The sequence below is a fragment of the Clinocottus analis genome, unplaced genomic scaffold (genome assembly GCF_023055335.1).
Source record: "Clinocottus analis isolate CAN_PGR_092001 unplaced genomic scaffold, fCliAna1.0.p SCAF_41, whole genome shotgun sequence".
Lineage (NCBI taxonomy): Eukaryota > Metazoa > Chordata > Actinopteri > Perciformes > Cottidae > Clinocottus > Clinocottus analis.
The window spans coordinates 234,673-248,356 of record NW_027176165.1 but is presented as its reverse complement, the minus strand read 5'-3'; the positions used below and the strand labels follow the sequence as shown (position 1 = coordinate 248,356).

Sequence of the window (13,684 nt, the reverse complement as noted above, 5' to 3'; positions counted from 1 at the left end):
TGAAGCGTGGCATGCAGCAGTGCAGAGCGCACTTCATACGTGTGTGTGTGTGTGTGTGTGTGTGCAATACTGTCACTATATGTTGTGCCTTATTTGTGTTGATGTTTTGTCTTAAGTGTGTTGTAATTCTGTCTTTGGACCCGGCAGGAAAAGCTTTTCATTGGACACAATAACTGTGCTTTCTTTACCATCACGTGCTTCCAGCTTTGGAGATTTCATATTTCATAACTCGATAACCAGTTTCATTCTGAGTGGAGACCAGCAGCAAAGAGCTGCTGAACACGACATGAAAGACGGCCACTAGAGGTTACAAAACAACATGAAACTTTATTTTAGAATCCTCTCAACAGAAGTGAACACACACATCTCAACATTTTGTACAAGTTATGACTCAAACAGCAAACTCTGACGTCATGAAACACGATCATAAACACACAGAGCTGCACGTTCAGCACCGTCTGGTTCATAAATCATCATAAATAACTGTGTTGATCTTCTACAGAACAGCATTCTGGGAACTTCTCTCAGCCAAGAGTCGGTCCTTCTTGATCTGCAGCCGCCTTTATTCCTCCCAGAGTCCTCTGCTCTCCGCACCTGCAGACAGGAAGAGCAGCGATGAGCCGTCGGTGGAGGTTTTTAAAGAGACGCCGTGCGTTGGACTGACGGAGAGAGAAGGTATTTGTTGGCATGTGGACCTGGTTCAGTGAGGTCTTAGTCTCCTCTCATCCAGGTGCTTGATGTAGCTCTTCACCCAGGCTTTGTCGTTGGGGTGGGAGACGCACAGAGTCCTTCCCAGCTTCGTGATGAACCTGTGGAAGCAGACGAGAGGCTTCAGACGACAGAGCTGGAGGAGAAAACACCACCTTCTGACGTAGTAAAGATCAGATAAACAGGCGACTGAAGCTTCCCTCTCTGTCCAGGTCATGACCATGTGAGCACTCACCCGGTGGCGCTGATCTGGCATCCTTTCCCAGCTTCCTGAAGGGTGTAGCTCTGGAGGCGCTGCAGCGGCACGGGCTTCTCAGAGACCGTCAGACAGCAGTCCACCGCGATCTCAGCTGCAGGAGGACGGAGAGACAGAGTCAGACAACACAACATGTGGACCGGGACGAGGACATCAGCAGACATGTGTATGGAGGCCGTGGAAGAGGTGGAGGAGTCTCACCGGATGCAAACCCAACACAGAGGACTCCCAGCAGGAGGAGCGCTGCAGTGGTGGAGGCCATGTCTCTGCTCTCTGGTGTCTTCGTGGCTCTGAGCTCAGGCTGCAGCGAGTCTCTTCAGGAGGGTGGAGGTGCTGCTGTGAGGAGCTGCAGGTGTATTTATACAGCTGTGGAGGGAAAGTGAAAGTGAGATGGGTGCTCGTTGACTGGAAATGGGATGAAGAGTTTGGCTCATCGCACGTTCCAAAGAATTTCCTCCTCACGCCTCCTCTCTCTCCCTTTGGCTCTTGCCAACTGTTGTTTCTTTTCGTTCTCCAGCCAGTCTTTCCAGAAGCTTCCCCGAGGTGGATCTTTATCAGCACGTCTGTCTTTCATGAGGAAACCTCCCACGCTTCATGTGGTCCATGCACGCACTCCGACCAGACGCTTGCACAACGTATGAATCAATACTGCGAGTGTGTTTTTATGTTCTTCCTGGAACGTTTTCAATATCTTTACACTGCACTATTTCACCTTGAAAGCTGCAGTGACCGATATGAAATGAACATGAGCCAGTTAGCTCCTAGTTTGGAGCAGAGACACAACTCTTGATCGATGATAATAAAGTGACGACATAATGTCTCAAAGGGTTAAGTGTGTAGAGGATCAGTGGCTCCATAAAGTGCTGCAGCATGATGTATTTTTGGAGAACAATCAGGAAGCCGTCATCTCACTGGTTCCCTCCACACAAGCAACGATATCTAATTCAGTTTTGATTATTGAAAAGATGTTTAAAATGTCATTTTGCAGGTTTGAAAGGTGAGGCGTCGCATCATTGACCTGAAAGTACTTCCTGTTGCTCTGATATGCTCATGCGTAGTTTTGTGGTTTTAGGTTAGACTGAACTTTATTGTTGTATTAGACGACAAAGTATAAATATAAGATTAATATAAGGAATATAAGGAAGCATATCATCCCTGGACTGATCCCGTCAGCCTGCTGTTCTCTTATTCTGCACCATATATATGTATATATATCATATTTCATAACTGTATAACCGGTTCTACTCTGAGTGAGGAGACCAGCCGCAAAGAGCTGCTGAACACCTGCACTCATCTGTTAAAATATGGTTTATTCAGAAATATGCATGTGTTACACAACATCACCCTGAGGACGACTCTCAGCCTCAGTTGAGAGTCGTCTCGTCCTTCAGCCGCCTCGTCAAGAAAACAAAGTGAAGTATAAATATGTATGATATGATACAATCCCCGTGTGCAGTGCCGTTTGGGATTTTGTTTTGTGGACTGCAAACAGGCTCCTCACCACTTGTGTCTATCTCATGGGTTCCTGTCAGAGTGTGTGTGTTCATGCATGTGTGTTCATGCATGTGTGTGCTTGCATGTGTGTGCTTGCATGTGTGTGCTTGCATGTGTGTGCTTGCATGCGGGTGTGAGCAGGAGACAGACTTTTCCCGCCAGACGAGTTGGGTTTTGCCAAGTGATGCAACCTTCAATAACGCCGTGAGGGACGGGGCATTCGAGGATATTTCACAGGACGCCGTGTGGTCCGTTTCCAGATATATAGATATATATATTTATATCTACACACACGCACACACACGTCACTACCAACAAAAAGGTCACACACTAATATTTGGTTGGACCTCCTTTGGTTGGAGCACGTCAGAGACTCTCACTGGGGTTCAGGTCTGGACTCCATGTGATGTCTCATGATGCCTGAACCTGGTCGTTGCTGAACCTGGTTGTTGCTGAACCTGGTCGTTGCTGAATCTAGACGTGAGCAACTGCAGCAACCCCAGATCACAGCACTGCCCCCACAGGCTGCTACAGCAGGCAGTAGGAGTTCAATCCAGGTGGACCACTTTTTTTGGCCAGGCAGTGTGTGTGTGTGTGTGTGTGTGTGTGTGTGTGTGTGTGTGTGTGTGTGTGTGTGTGTGTGTGTGTGTGTGTGTGTGTATATATATATATATATATATATATATATATATATATATATATATATAAAAATTATATATATATATAAATAATATATATATATACACACACACACACTGCCTGGCCAAAAAAAGGGGTCCACCTGGATTGAAAATCTTGTGTTAAAACCATGAATGAGTGACTTCCATCAGTGAAAACAAAGCTGTGCTGCAGTTTGAGGAGTTTCAAACACAGAAACAGACTCACGTTTCTATTTAAATGATCATTTTATTGATAACACCGTAACACATTTTCTAGGAGTCATAGAAACACGTGTAGCACATAAGAGAACAGAGCAATAATCTGGAGAATCAGAGAACCAGAGGATTAAGATTATTATACAGAAGAAACCCAACGTGACAAAAACATACAAAGGGAAACTAAAGAGCCAACTGCAGAGAAACGGAGGGAATGGACCAGAGAAGCCGACCTCGCTGACCTCAGAGACCAGGAGGCCTCGTGCTTCATGTGCAGCTCAACCTCTCACAGCGTCAAGGATTCAGGATCAGAGGCGTTGGCACATTTTGTTGACTGAAGGATTTAAAATGAGTCCAGAAACACTTTGTGATGTGAGATGAATAAAAGAGAATTATTCTGTTTCCCCTAAAAACAAAAAAAAAGAAATCACTGAGGAAAACAATTGTGACGTCAAACTGTAACAATAAGGTGATAATAATTAATAATTATACTGAAAGCTTCCTCTTTTCCTCCGGTGAAGAACTGCTGTGACTCTAAAGTCACTTTGTTGAGCATCAGAAGCATCAGGTGTGTGTCTGTGTGTGTCTGTGTGTGTGTGCGTTGTGTGACTGCGCCCCCTGCTGGAGCTCCTGCTCTCTTTGAGACGCCTCTACTCGCCCAGTTGGACTCGAGTCAGAGGGACATGCAGGCTAAGTGAGGGACCATCTTCATCATCATCCTCATCCTCAACAGTCACTGACGTCATCGTCCTGATCGTCTTCTCTGTGTCATCGACATGAAAACAGTTCTACGCTTCTAGAGAGCTGAGCGAGTAGAGAGAGAAAGGTCCAGTGTGACAGCATTCAGGAGAAAATGAGAAACCAAATAAAAAGAAAACATAAAAAAAAACAAGTGTCCAGTTGACTGTCGTGCAAAGAAAATGACAACAATGCCTAGTTAGTTGTGTAACACTGTGTCCTCCCTCATGCTGAGACCTGTTGCATTTAAACATCCTCACGGCTTGAACCACAGCAAGAAGAACAGAAGGACGACGCGTGCTGCCACCTCTTCTTCTCTTTCGACCCCACATGAACGCCTTCAGCTGGCCTTTGACCTTTGAGTGTGAGAAGAGGCTGGCTGAGCATGAACACTGTGACTGGATGAGAGGACACGACAACGTCTCTTTGCTTCATTTGAAAAAAGCGTACAGAAAAAAAAAAAGAGCGTGATTAAGCTTTTGGAGCTTCAGTTCAACTCAAATACAATCCTGATGACATGAGACTTAAAGTGATGATGTCTCCCTCTTGACACCTTAGAGGAGAGATCGCTCTCCACCACGACTGCTGAAACAAGCCCGAGCTCCAGTTGCACAAGACAAATAGCAACAAAAGAAAATGAATTCCCACCATGTTGGTGGTTTCACGACATGCAGGATGCGAACAGGGTGCAGGATCCCGTGTAAAAGCACCGGCTCCACAGACTGCCTCTGAACAGCAGACAGGACTCACACAAGCTGTGTGATATAATAGGAAAACACACAAATGAAAGAAAGAGAAAAGCACAATAAAGTTATCCACTAAAATAAATAAATAAATACTCAAAATAAATAGAAACCTGAGGACTATTCATCAAACCGACTGCCCGGCCTCTTTAGTATCTTGGTGAGACAAATGTGAAGGCAGCCAACGGTGGACGAGCAAAGTACAGAGGAGCTGAAACCTCACACCAAAACAGATTTCAGTGCCGCAAAGTCCATCGGATTAACCTGGCAGCCTGACACGAGCACTTCATATCACGAGAAGATGATGATGAATGAAGAACTGATGTGTCCTCTGAAGGAAAGCCTTCTCCTGACACACTCCTCCAGACGAGTAGAGAACACACACTGAGGCAATGGACTGTACAGGACTGCTCACACACACACACACACACACACACACACACACACACACACACACACACACACACACACACACACACACACAGCTTTGTGAGAAAGGTCACAGCCTCCAGGATTCTTTCTTTCTTCTGATTTCATTTCTTTGTCTCTCTGACTGAAGGCGAGTTCAAAACATCACAACGTTCAGTGAAAGCAGCTTCCAGCGGGTTGCAGCCGTGGCCGAGCAACAGCAGCAGCCGCCGACAGCGCGTCCTCGTCCCTTTTTAAACGCCACGAGCCGCAGCGCCAAACTACACAACAAGAAGCAGGAAGTCCTCCCTGTGAGAGAAGGTCACTGCTTCCTGTGAGCCACACATGGAGCTCAGCTGCTCGTCAGGAAGAGATGTTGGAGAGCTTCCACGTGACGGAGAAACATCCCGCGAGCAGAAAACATGCTCACGGAGCATTTACACCTGTTGGGTCTTCATGTGCGACACGACATCTACACAACGTGTTCGTGCCTTCACGCCGGCTGTGCTTTGTGTATTCAAACAACAACGTTCTGAAAATGTGTTTGTCATTGCAGAGTTGGAGTGTCCAGCTGAAGCTGTTGCTGGTTCTTTAGTCCAGGACTAACAATAAACCTGAGTTTACTTTCACACAATGAGACTTGTCAGCCTGATGATTCTCTCTGCCAGAGGTCTTTGTTCTTTATAGCCCCACATGTTTAAAATAGTTTTCCTATTAATGTCTTCTATGTGCACAATTACACCTAATAATCAGATAATCAGAGCAAAAGCACGTCAACATAAAGTAAAGTATGAAATGATTCCTCTAACTGGAGCACTCGGTTCCTCTCATGCCTTCTCTTGTAATGTTCTGGTTACAACATGGAACATGTGAATCCAACAATAAATATCTTGTATGTATATTGTTGAAATGATCTCATGATTGAATGCGACCAACGGGCGACAGCTCTTCCTCCTCGTCTTCGTGTCTCTGGCTCTCCCTTCAGGGCGAGTCCCCATGAAGAGGGAGAGAACATCTGAACACTGAAACTCTGACTGTACGCCGTTTGTTGAGCGAATCCCATCTCAGCCGTCACGTGAGGACGAGTGTGTGTCTGTCTCACACGACCACAGTCTCATCAACACACACACACACACACACACACACTCGACATGCACACGTCACACCAGCAGACTCACTCCACTAAGAAAAGACAAGAAAAGAAAACCCCAAACAAAACCAAAACACGTGTACCATGAGTTCGGGCACAGTATCATAGCTCACACAAGAAGCAAATTACAGAAATTGCCAATATCATATCCACTTAATAGCCACGATAAAAAAAAAACAACACAGCCACTGTTAATATGAGAAAAAAACATGCTTCCTTAAAAAGATAAAGAGAGAAAAGATTGAATTCAACTCTAGAAACCACTGGCATCAGGAATTTAGAATTATACAAGTTACATATACAATTGCAAATGTGTAATAATAATAATAATAATAATAATAATGATAATAGAGTAATGATTATAGATTTTACTTAAAACTTTACATACTGTACTTCCAGTGCAGTGTTTATGTCACACAGGTGAGGCTTCACAGGAGGACCAGAGCTGTGGGGGAGGAGGAGGAGGAGGAGGGAGGAAGAGGAGGGAGGAAGAGGGAGGAGGAGGGAGGAGGGAGGAGGAGGGAGGACAAACCGACCCCTCGCCAACCAGCCGGCGAGCCGGAGGGAAGAGGAGGAGAAGAGGAAGCCGCTTGTGTGAGAGTCAGAAGACGTTTGTGGGGCAGGTGATGAAGAGATGCATGCTGGGGGTTGAGCCGAGTGTCCGGTGTGGGAGGGTCTGGTGTTGAAAAAACCCAACCGTGGACTTGTTCTTTCATCCCTTCCTCCTCCTCTTCCTCCTCTTCCTCCCCTTCTTCTTCCTCCTCTCTCACTAGCAGAGCACTGCTGACAGACAAAGTTATCGCGTTCAACCCTGAGAAGAAAAACAAAACAGTGTCAAACACATTAAATATAGATCCTCTCTTCTGTCAGTAGACATGATTTTTGGGAATAATTCTGTATTCCTGCGTGGCTTTAAACATAAAACATAAGGTATCTGATACTGAAAGGACAGAAATAACACAGAGTGAACACGTCGTGGGAATGTTTTTTCAATATTTGGCAAAGATGCAAAGGTTTCCATATTAAAGTTAATAACCTGAGAGTTTAAAATTTGGATCAAAAAAATCCTTTAAAGACATTTATTTGATACATTTTCCTTTAGATATAAGTGTAAGTTCATAAGCTGCATGTTATGTTCAGTAGGATGTTTAATTTAATGATCTCCCCCGTGTCAGAATGGTTTGACCCAACCTGCTGAAAACATGGAGCAAAGAAACGCACTGCTGCAGAAAAAAGTCCTTTCAAAATAAAATCACAGGATGAAAAATAATATATGAAAAAATTATTATTATTATTTTGCACAAGCAAAACGGGTCCACTAGTGGGTCGCGACCCACCAGTTGAGAACCCTGCTTTAGACACACAGCACACAGCTGAACTAACACATTCATTCATTCATTCATTCACCAGCTGCATCTCCAGTTCAGAGAAGCAGTTGGTCAACAACAGGAGGAAAACCCTCCGAGGTGAGTTTTCTCCCAGCTGCCCCGGCGTCCGTACCTCACTGGAGCGGCGCCGCCGGCGCGCCTGAGCAGTGGAAGTGGATGTTCTGCCACTTCCCGTCTCGGCGCTGCCAGACGCGCGTCTCCTCCGACTGGCTGGAGCGCGGCCGGCCCTGGTTGTCCACGAACTGAGTCAGGCGGATGTAGGCGACGCAGGCCGCGTCCTCGCCGATCAGGTGCACGTGGGGGTTCAGGATGGTGGTGTGGATGGGCTTGCTGTTCTTAGCCAACACTGAACAGAGGAGGAGGATAGCGTCAGCTGGGAGAAGGAGGCGAGAAGGAGACGCAGACTACTGCAAACGGGTCGCGTGACACTCGGCATCATCTCCATGGATGCAGGAGCTGCTGTGGAGCATCTTCAGCCGGCACGATGGAGCTTCAGTTTATTTCTGACACCAGATAACAACAATATGCAGAGAAGTACTGCGGCTGAATGAGAGATGACTGATCAACTTTCTTCTTCTTCTGTGGTTCAGACAAATCAGACGTGTAGGTTCACACAAAAAATACAGATGACCAAGATAAAATATGAAACTAAACCAGGAAATAAACAAGAGACGCAAAGCAAAGTAATACTGTATTTACAAGCAAGACTGCAAGAAGTGATGGAAGAAAACAGAAGATAAAAAAGGACAATAAAAATCAACAAATCCTCTTACGGTTCTCAAAGTAGAACCTGTGGAAGTCCATCCCCTCCACCAGGTTGCCCAGCGCCTCCGGCTCAAAGGAAGTCAGTCCAGGGTCGCAGATCTTACTGGAGGGAACAGAGGAGGACGTTACCACACGCCACGCTTCAGGCGACGCATTGGAACCCAAACCACACACACACACACACACACACACACACACACACACACGCTGACTCACGCGTACGCCTCAAAGTCTCCGTTGTTGATGGCCTCGATCAGCTGCTCGGTGATCTTGATGATCTCCTGCTTGCGCGCTGCAGAGAGGACACAGGAGCTCAATCAGAAGGAATCACAACAGCCGGGAAAGATGGAGAGCGGAGAGGGTTTAATATCATTCACACACCAGACCGTTAGAACCCAGAGGACTTCATTTGAGAAAGACTGAACTCCTCTTGTTGACCTGAGGAAGATGCTTCATCGTGAAATAAAGCTTTCCTTCTGAACGACAAGTCTGTGAAGATGCACGTCACTTCACTCTCGAGTTAGATGGAGAACACGTTTCTTCAACATGTCAAACTGATGCAATGGACACGCAGACCGTGTTCATCTCCAGGAATCACCACAAACACCCCGAGCAATGCAGGCAGCTGCTCTGCAGACAGCTGCTCTGCAGGCAGCTGCTCTGCAGGCAGCTGCTCTGCAGGCAGCGTCTCTGCAGACAGCGTCTCTGCAGGCAGCTGCTCTGCAGACAGTTGCTCTGCAGACAGTTGCTCTGCAGGCAGCTGCTCTGCAGACAGTTGCTCTGCAGACAGTTGCTCTGCAGGCAGCTGCTCTGCAGACAGCTGCTCTGCAGGCAGCGTCTCTGCAGGCAGCGTCTCTGCAGGCAGCGTCTCTGCAGGCAGCTGCTCTGCAGGCAGCGTCTCTGCAGACAGCGTCTCTGCAGGCAGCTGCTCTGCAGACAGTTGCTCTGCAGGCAGTTGCTCTGCAGGCAGCTGCTCTGCAGACAGCTGCTCTGCAGGCAGCGTCTCTGCAGGCAGCGTCTCTGCAGGCAGCTGCTCTGCAGACAGCGTCTCTGCAGACAGTTGCTCTGCAGACAGCGTCTCTGCAGGCAGACTGCGGCTAGAGGAGGTTAATACAGCTCAGAAGCACAGACGGCACACATGCAGACTGCTGAAAGCTCAAACTGCTCTGGACCAGGACGCTGCGCTCTGTGGACTCGCTCGCTGACATGCCGTTTGAACCCAGACGGCTGATCGGCGTCGCGCTCGGTACTCACTCTGGGAGGAGGACAGGGACGCGCTGGAGCGGGGGTGTGGGGGAGGGGGGGATGCGGTGTGTGCAGGTGGAGGGGCGGGCCGGGCGCTCGGTACCGGCGCGGCGTCACCCTCGGGTGCGGGCGCCGCCGGCACCTTGCGGATGCTGCTCACCAGGTCGGTGAGCCGAGACACTGAGACGTCCAGGAGGAGGAAGAGGAGGAGGAAGAGGTAGAATAAGAATAAAGGAATGAAGACATGAGGAAATCCCTTCAGGAATCTCTAGTCAGTGTGGAAATAGCGTCACCCTTATATTTGCATTAAGTTATGACTAAAAATGATGAACAAAACTGAATTTAAATGATCACAAACGTCACTCAGAGAAAAGGCATTTGTGTGAAAGAGCCCACGTTTATAGAAATGACGTCACTGTTGTTTTAAGTAGAAGATTAAAGACTACACTTTATTTCCTTTGTCCACTTTAACAGTGTTGTTATTGTTTTGCTTAAAACCTCGTCGCAGCAACATGTTTTAATCTGCAGCTGCTTTTCAACCGTTAACGTCTTCAGTGCAGCTTTAGCATCGTTCCTTCTTTAGCTTAAGGACTGATTCTCAATTAAAAACTCCTAAAGGGATTTCTTAAGATGCAGCCAGAAACCTTTCATCATGAGGAAGAGGATACAGATCTTTCTAGAGCTTAGAAATAAGATATTTGACTCCTTTTCTGTCCTCTCCCAAGATGACAAATGAGGAGAGACTCCATCCATCTGTACATGCATCCTCTGGGCACAGGAACAGAGGAAAAGGAGATGTGTTTAATGTCTACAGCACACTCCCTGAGCTTCCCCTGCTCCACTTACTCTGCATGGGGACAGCGGGGGTGTGAGGAGGGGACGGGGCGGGCGGAGTGCTGGACCTCCCTTCCCCGTCGGACGTGGGCCCGGAGCCCCGACGCACTGAGCCCAGCAGGTCAGCAAACTTTGTGGCAGCTGAGTTCAGGAGGGAGGAAGATGGGAGACATTGGGGTCACACAGGTGAACACAGGTGACGAGCAGGGCGACGCGGCCGCGCAGCTCTGCAACACAACGTGGCACTCACACAGCGACGGGAACATAAAAGACAAAATCCATGCTGGCAACGTCTGAAAAAAACAATGTTGAGACACAGATTGCCATGGAGATGTTGCGTTGCTATTCCCGTTTACAGCCGGGAGAAGATGAGTCCATCCAAACCAGGCGGTTCAGGACCTCCGGGTCTGAAACGTGCATTCTCTCTAGCGGCCAGCAGAGGGCGACTCCTGTGGCTGCAAAAGGAGTTGGATTTGATGGAAAATGACTTTCTCTCTTGATGTATTCCCTCAGTAAACATTGTGAACATGAGTTTATGTCTCAATCTCTAGTTTCTAGTCTTCTTCAGTACAGCATGATGTTCATTTAGTACATTATGGTCTGTTAGAGTCAAACAGGCCATAAAGCAGGGGACGCTTCAAGATGCTGAAAGGCCAAACCGATGGCTGACGTCACGACGTCCACCTCTTACATACAGTCATACAGTTGCTATTTGTGTTATTTTTGGATGTTTGGACTCAGCATACACGATGCTGCTGACTAAAAAGACTCTAATGGAGGAATGAAGCGCCCATAAGTCAGATACTCCAGGGATTTAGTGGTGCTGAACGGCAGCAGATGTATGCTTTTAATACATGCAGGCACGCTGAATGTGGACACACAAGGAAGGATTTAGTCAAGGGGGATTTCTAGTCGAGCATTGTGAGTGTGAGTGTGTGTGTGTGTGTCACAGGCTGCACATGGGGCCATGCTGACTTACAGAACACCGCAGGTGAGGCGGCCTGGGTGCTCTCTGGCTGGGAGCTCGTGCTGGACTGCGCCTTAAGCGAGCTGTTGTCTAAGCTCTTCCCTGATGACACGCGTACACACAGAGAATGCAGAGAGATGACAAGCAGCCGCACAAAAGACACAACAGAAACGTCACAGCGGGGAATGATGGGAAGGCAAAAGCAGCTCGGAGAAATTCCAGATACTAATCACTGAGTCACAGGAAAAATGAAAATATTCCCGGTTATCGATTGACTCCATTACAGCTGATTTCTGCTTCTGCGCGTCACTGAGACTTTGACGGAAGTCGTGAAGGAGAGCTGAGGATGTCGGCCGAGACAACGAGGGGGAACCGGATGTCACGCGTTACCGCTCGTCTGTTAAATCAGCTGCAACAGGAGGAAACGCAACGAATAGATGGAAATACAGCCTGCAGGAAAGAGAGAGCTGCCGCGAGACCGACGGGAGAGGAAAGAGATTCACAAACAATCTACAAATCAAAACTAGTAAAGTATCCCAGAAGCAGGAGACGGACGGCAGCGCGCAGCCCTCACAGCTGATCCTCCAGTGCAGAAACATCCATGAGCATGAAACCCACGGCCGGGCTTCACGGTTTAACAGCACAGACTCCCACAAATCACAACCGACGTGGAAAAGTTATCACCCGCAAAACGAACCTGCAGGTTCAAGGCGCGCGGCCCCTCAGGCGGGTCTCTGCGGCACCTCCTCGCTGTGAAAGCACCGAGAGTCACAGAGCACACACGAGTCGGGATGCTCCGGTGTTGGGTTTCAAAACCAGCTGTCGAGCACTCGCTGACCCCACGAGATCCTGCGACAGGCCGACAAGACACGCGCCATGTCCACGGAGAGAAACGCGGCGGCCTCCCCGCACTCACCTGCTCTCGTGGTTCCTCTGAGCCGCGCGCGCGTCTTAAAGAGTGAAGGACTCCTCGTGCGCGAGACGGACGCTTCTCCGCGGGTGGCGCTGGCAGCGCGGTGTGTTTAACGCGTCTGTGGGCGCCGGGTCTCAGTTTCTCGCCAGCAGGGCTAAACTTAGACCCCCCTCCCCTCCCAAGGTGCCCTTGCCCTCCTGCCAGGCGGGTGCGGGGCTGCGGGGCCTCTCTGTGTCCAGAGAAGTACAGTAGCACCCCGGGGTGTGAAGGGCGAGGCGGTGACGTCATGCTGCTTCTAGCTGACCTGCCTCCATCGAGGGTGTAGTTCTAAAAAGTCATTTTGAACGGGCAACAGACTTTAATTAATCTGACATTTCCATGCAGAAGGCTGTTAGCTGCCACAGGGTGACTCGTCCTGTAGATACTCTCCAACAGGACTGAGCCATAACTCAGTATGATCATTTGTCTTTCCATGAAATCAGATCCAAATATCCCAACAAATTAAAAAACACACAATGAGAACCGGTAATTCAGACAGTAGTACACAAAACCACCTGCTATTTCCAAATGATATGTATTTATTCTATCACCTGAAAGCAAGCTGTGTTGTGATATCGTACCCTTGTTGTGAAAAACTTTTCTATTCTTTTTCTTCCCATATTGGCCAGCCTTACTTCAGATCAGCGAATATCAATAAAAAGGTGTTTCATATTTAGTGCATAGCAAAATTATTTGAAAAAAAGGTGAGCAAAATATTTGAGGAACTATAGACAATATCTATCTATCTATCTCTCTCTCTCTCTATATATATATATATAGTTTGAGGTGATTCATAGTCTGACCTGTCTGCCCCCAGCTCAGCAGTCTCCATGTTGAGAGCCATATAGAGGCAATTCCTTAATTTGGTATTTTCAAAACAAAAGCTTCTGCTCTTAAAATGAGCACAATCCCAGCAGAAAGCTCTCCGGCTCAGTACTGCTTGATACCTGTTGCACTCTCTCAACACGGTCAATGTCTACATGTTGGCACTGCAGAGACGTGAGACAGCCACACCGCTGCTACCAGGAAGTGTTGTGTTGTGTTGTGTTGTGTTGTGTTCACCAGGCACCAACAAGCACTCAGGACCGACTGGAGGCCCGGGACCCAGCTGGGATGTGGAGAACGGGTTGTGTTTGAGTGTGCTGGCAGAGCTAAGCACAG

The 13,684-nt window shown here is 47.9% G+C and overlaps 2 protein-coding genes across 14 annotated transcripts in view; both read right to left on the bottom strand.

Annotated features, from left to right (window-relative positions):
- Window positions 1-327: 327 nt before the first annotated feature.
- On the bottom strand, window positions 328-1,388 carry LOC137801478 (C-C motif chemokine 13-like). Its single transcript, XM_068598940.1, has 4 exons — window positions 1,166-1,388; window positions 944-1,058; window positions 696-809; window positions 328-594 (listed from the first exon to the last, which is right to left on the bottom strand). The coding sequence occupies exons 1-3, from the start codon at window positions 1,224-1,226 to the stop codon at window positions 701-703; spliced, it is 285 nt and encodes a 94-aa protein (XP_068455041.1). The 5' UTR covers window positions 1,227-1,388; the 3' UTR covers window positions 328-594; window positions 696-700.
- A 1,967-nt stretch (window positions 1,389-3,355) lies between these two features.
- The window catches only part of camk2b1 (calcium/calmodulin-dependent protein kinase (CaM kinase) II beta 1), a 61,739-nt gene continuing 51,410 nt past the window's right edge, over window positions 3,356-13,684 (bottom strand). For 8 of the 13 annotated variants that reach the window (XM_068598876.1, XM_068598878.1, XM_068598870.1 and 5 more), the window contains 4 exons: window positions 8,742-8,817; window positions 8,534-8,628; window positions 7,873-8,106; window positions 3,356-7,183 (listed from right to left, as the gene is read on the bottom strand). In XM_068598876.1, coding sequence (XP_068454977.1) covers window positions 7,874-8,106; window positions 8,534-8,628; window positions 8,742-8,817 — 404 coding nt within the window. In that variant the 3' untranslated portion in view covers window positions 3,356-7,183; window position 7,873. Of the gene's footprint in view, window positions 7,184-7,872; window positions 8,107-8,533; window positions 8,629-8,741; window positions 8,818-9,779; window positions 9,951-10,616; window positions 10,746-11,583; window positions 11,674-13,684 lie in introns of all 13 variants that reach the window. The other 5 variants (XM_068598867.1, XM_068598868.1, XM_068598869.1 and 2 more) reach the window with 2 other exon arrangements.

What these genes read in the sequence shown, in the direction of transcription:
- LOC137801478 (XM_068598940.1), bottom strand. Translation starts at nt 1,226, where the DNA reads ATGGCCTCCACCACTGCAGCGCTCCTCCTGCTGGGAGTCCTCTGTGTT. An exon ending in CTGTGTTGGGTTTGCATCCG is followed by an intron (nt 1,059 to 1,165) that starts GTGAGACTCCTC and finishes GTCCTCCTGCAG; the next exon opens with CTGAGATCGCGGTGGACTGC. An exon ending in TGCCAGATCAGCGCCACCGG is followed by an intron (nt 810 to 943) that starts GTGAGTGCTCAC and finishes CTGCTTCCACAG; the next exon opens with GTTCATCACGAAGCTGGGAA.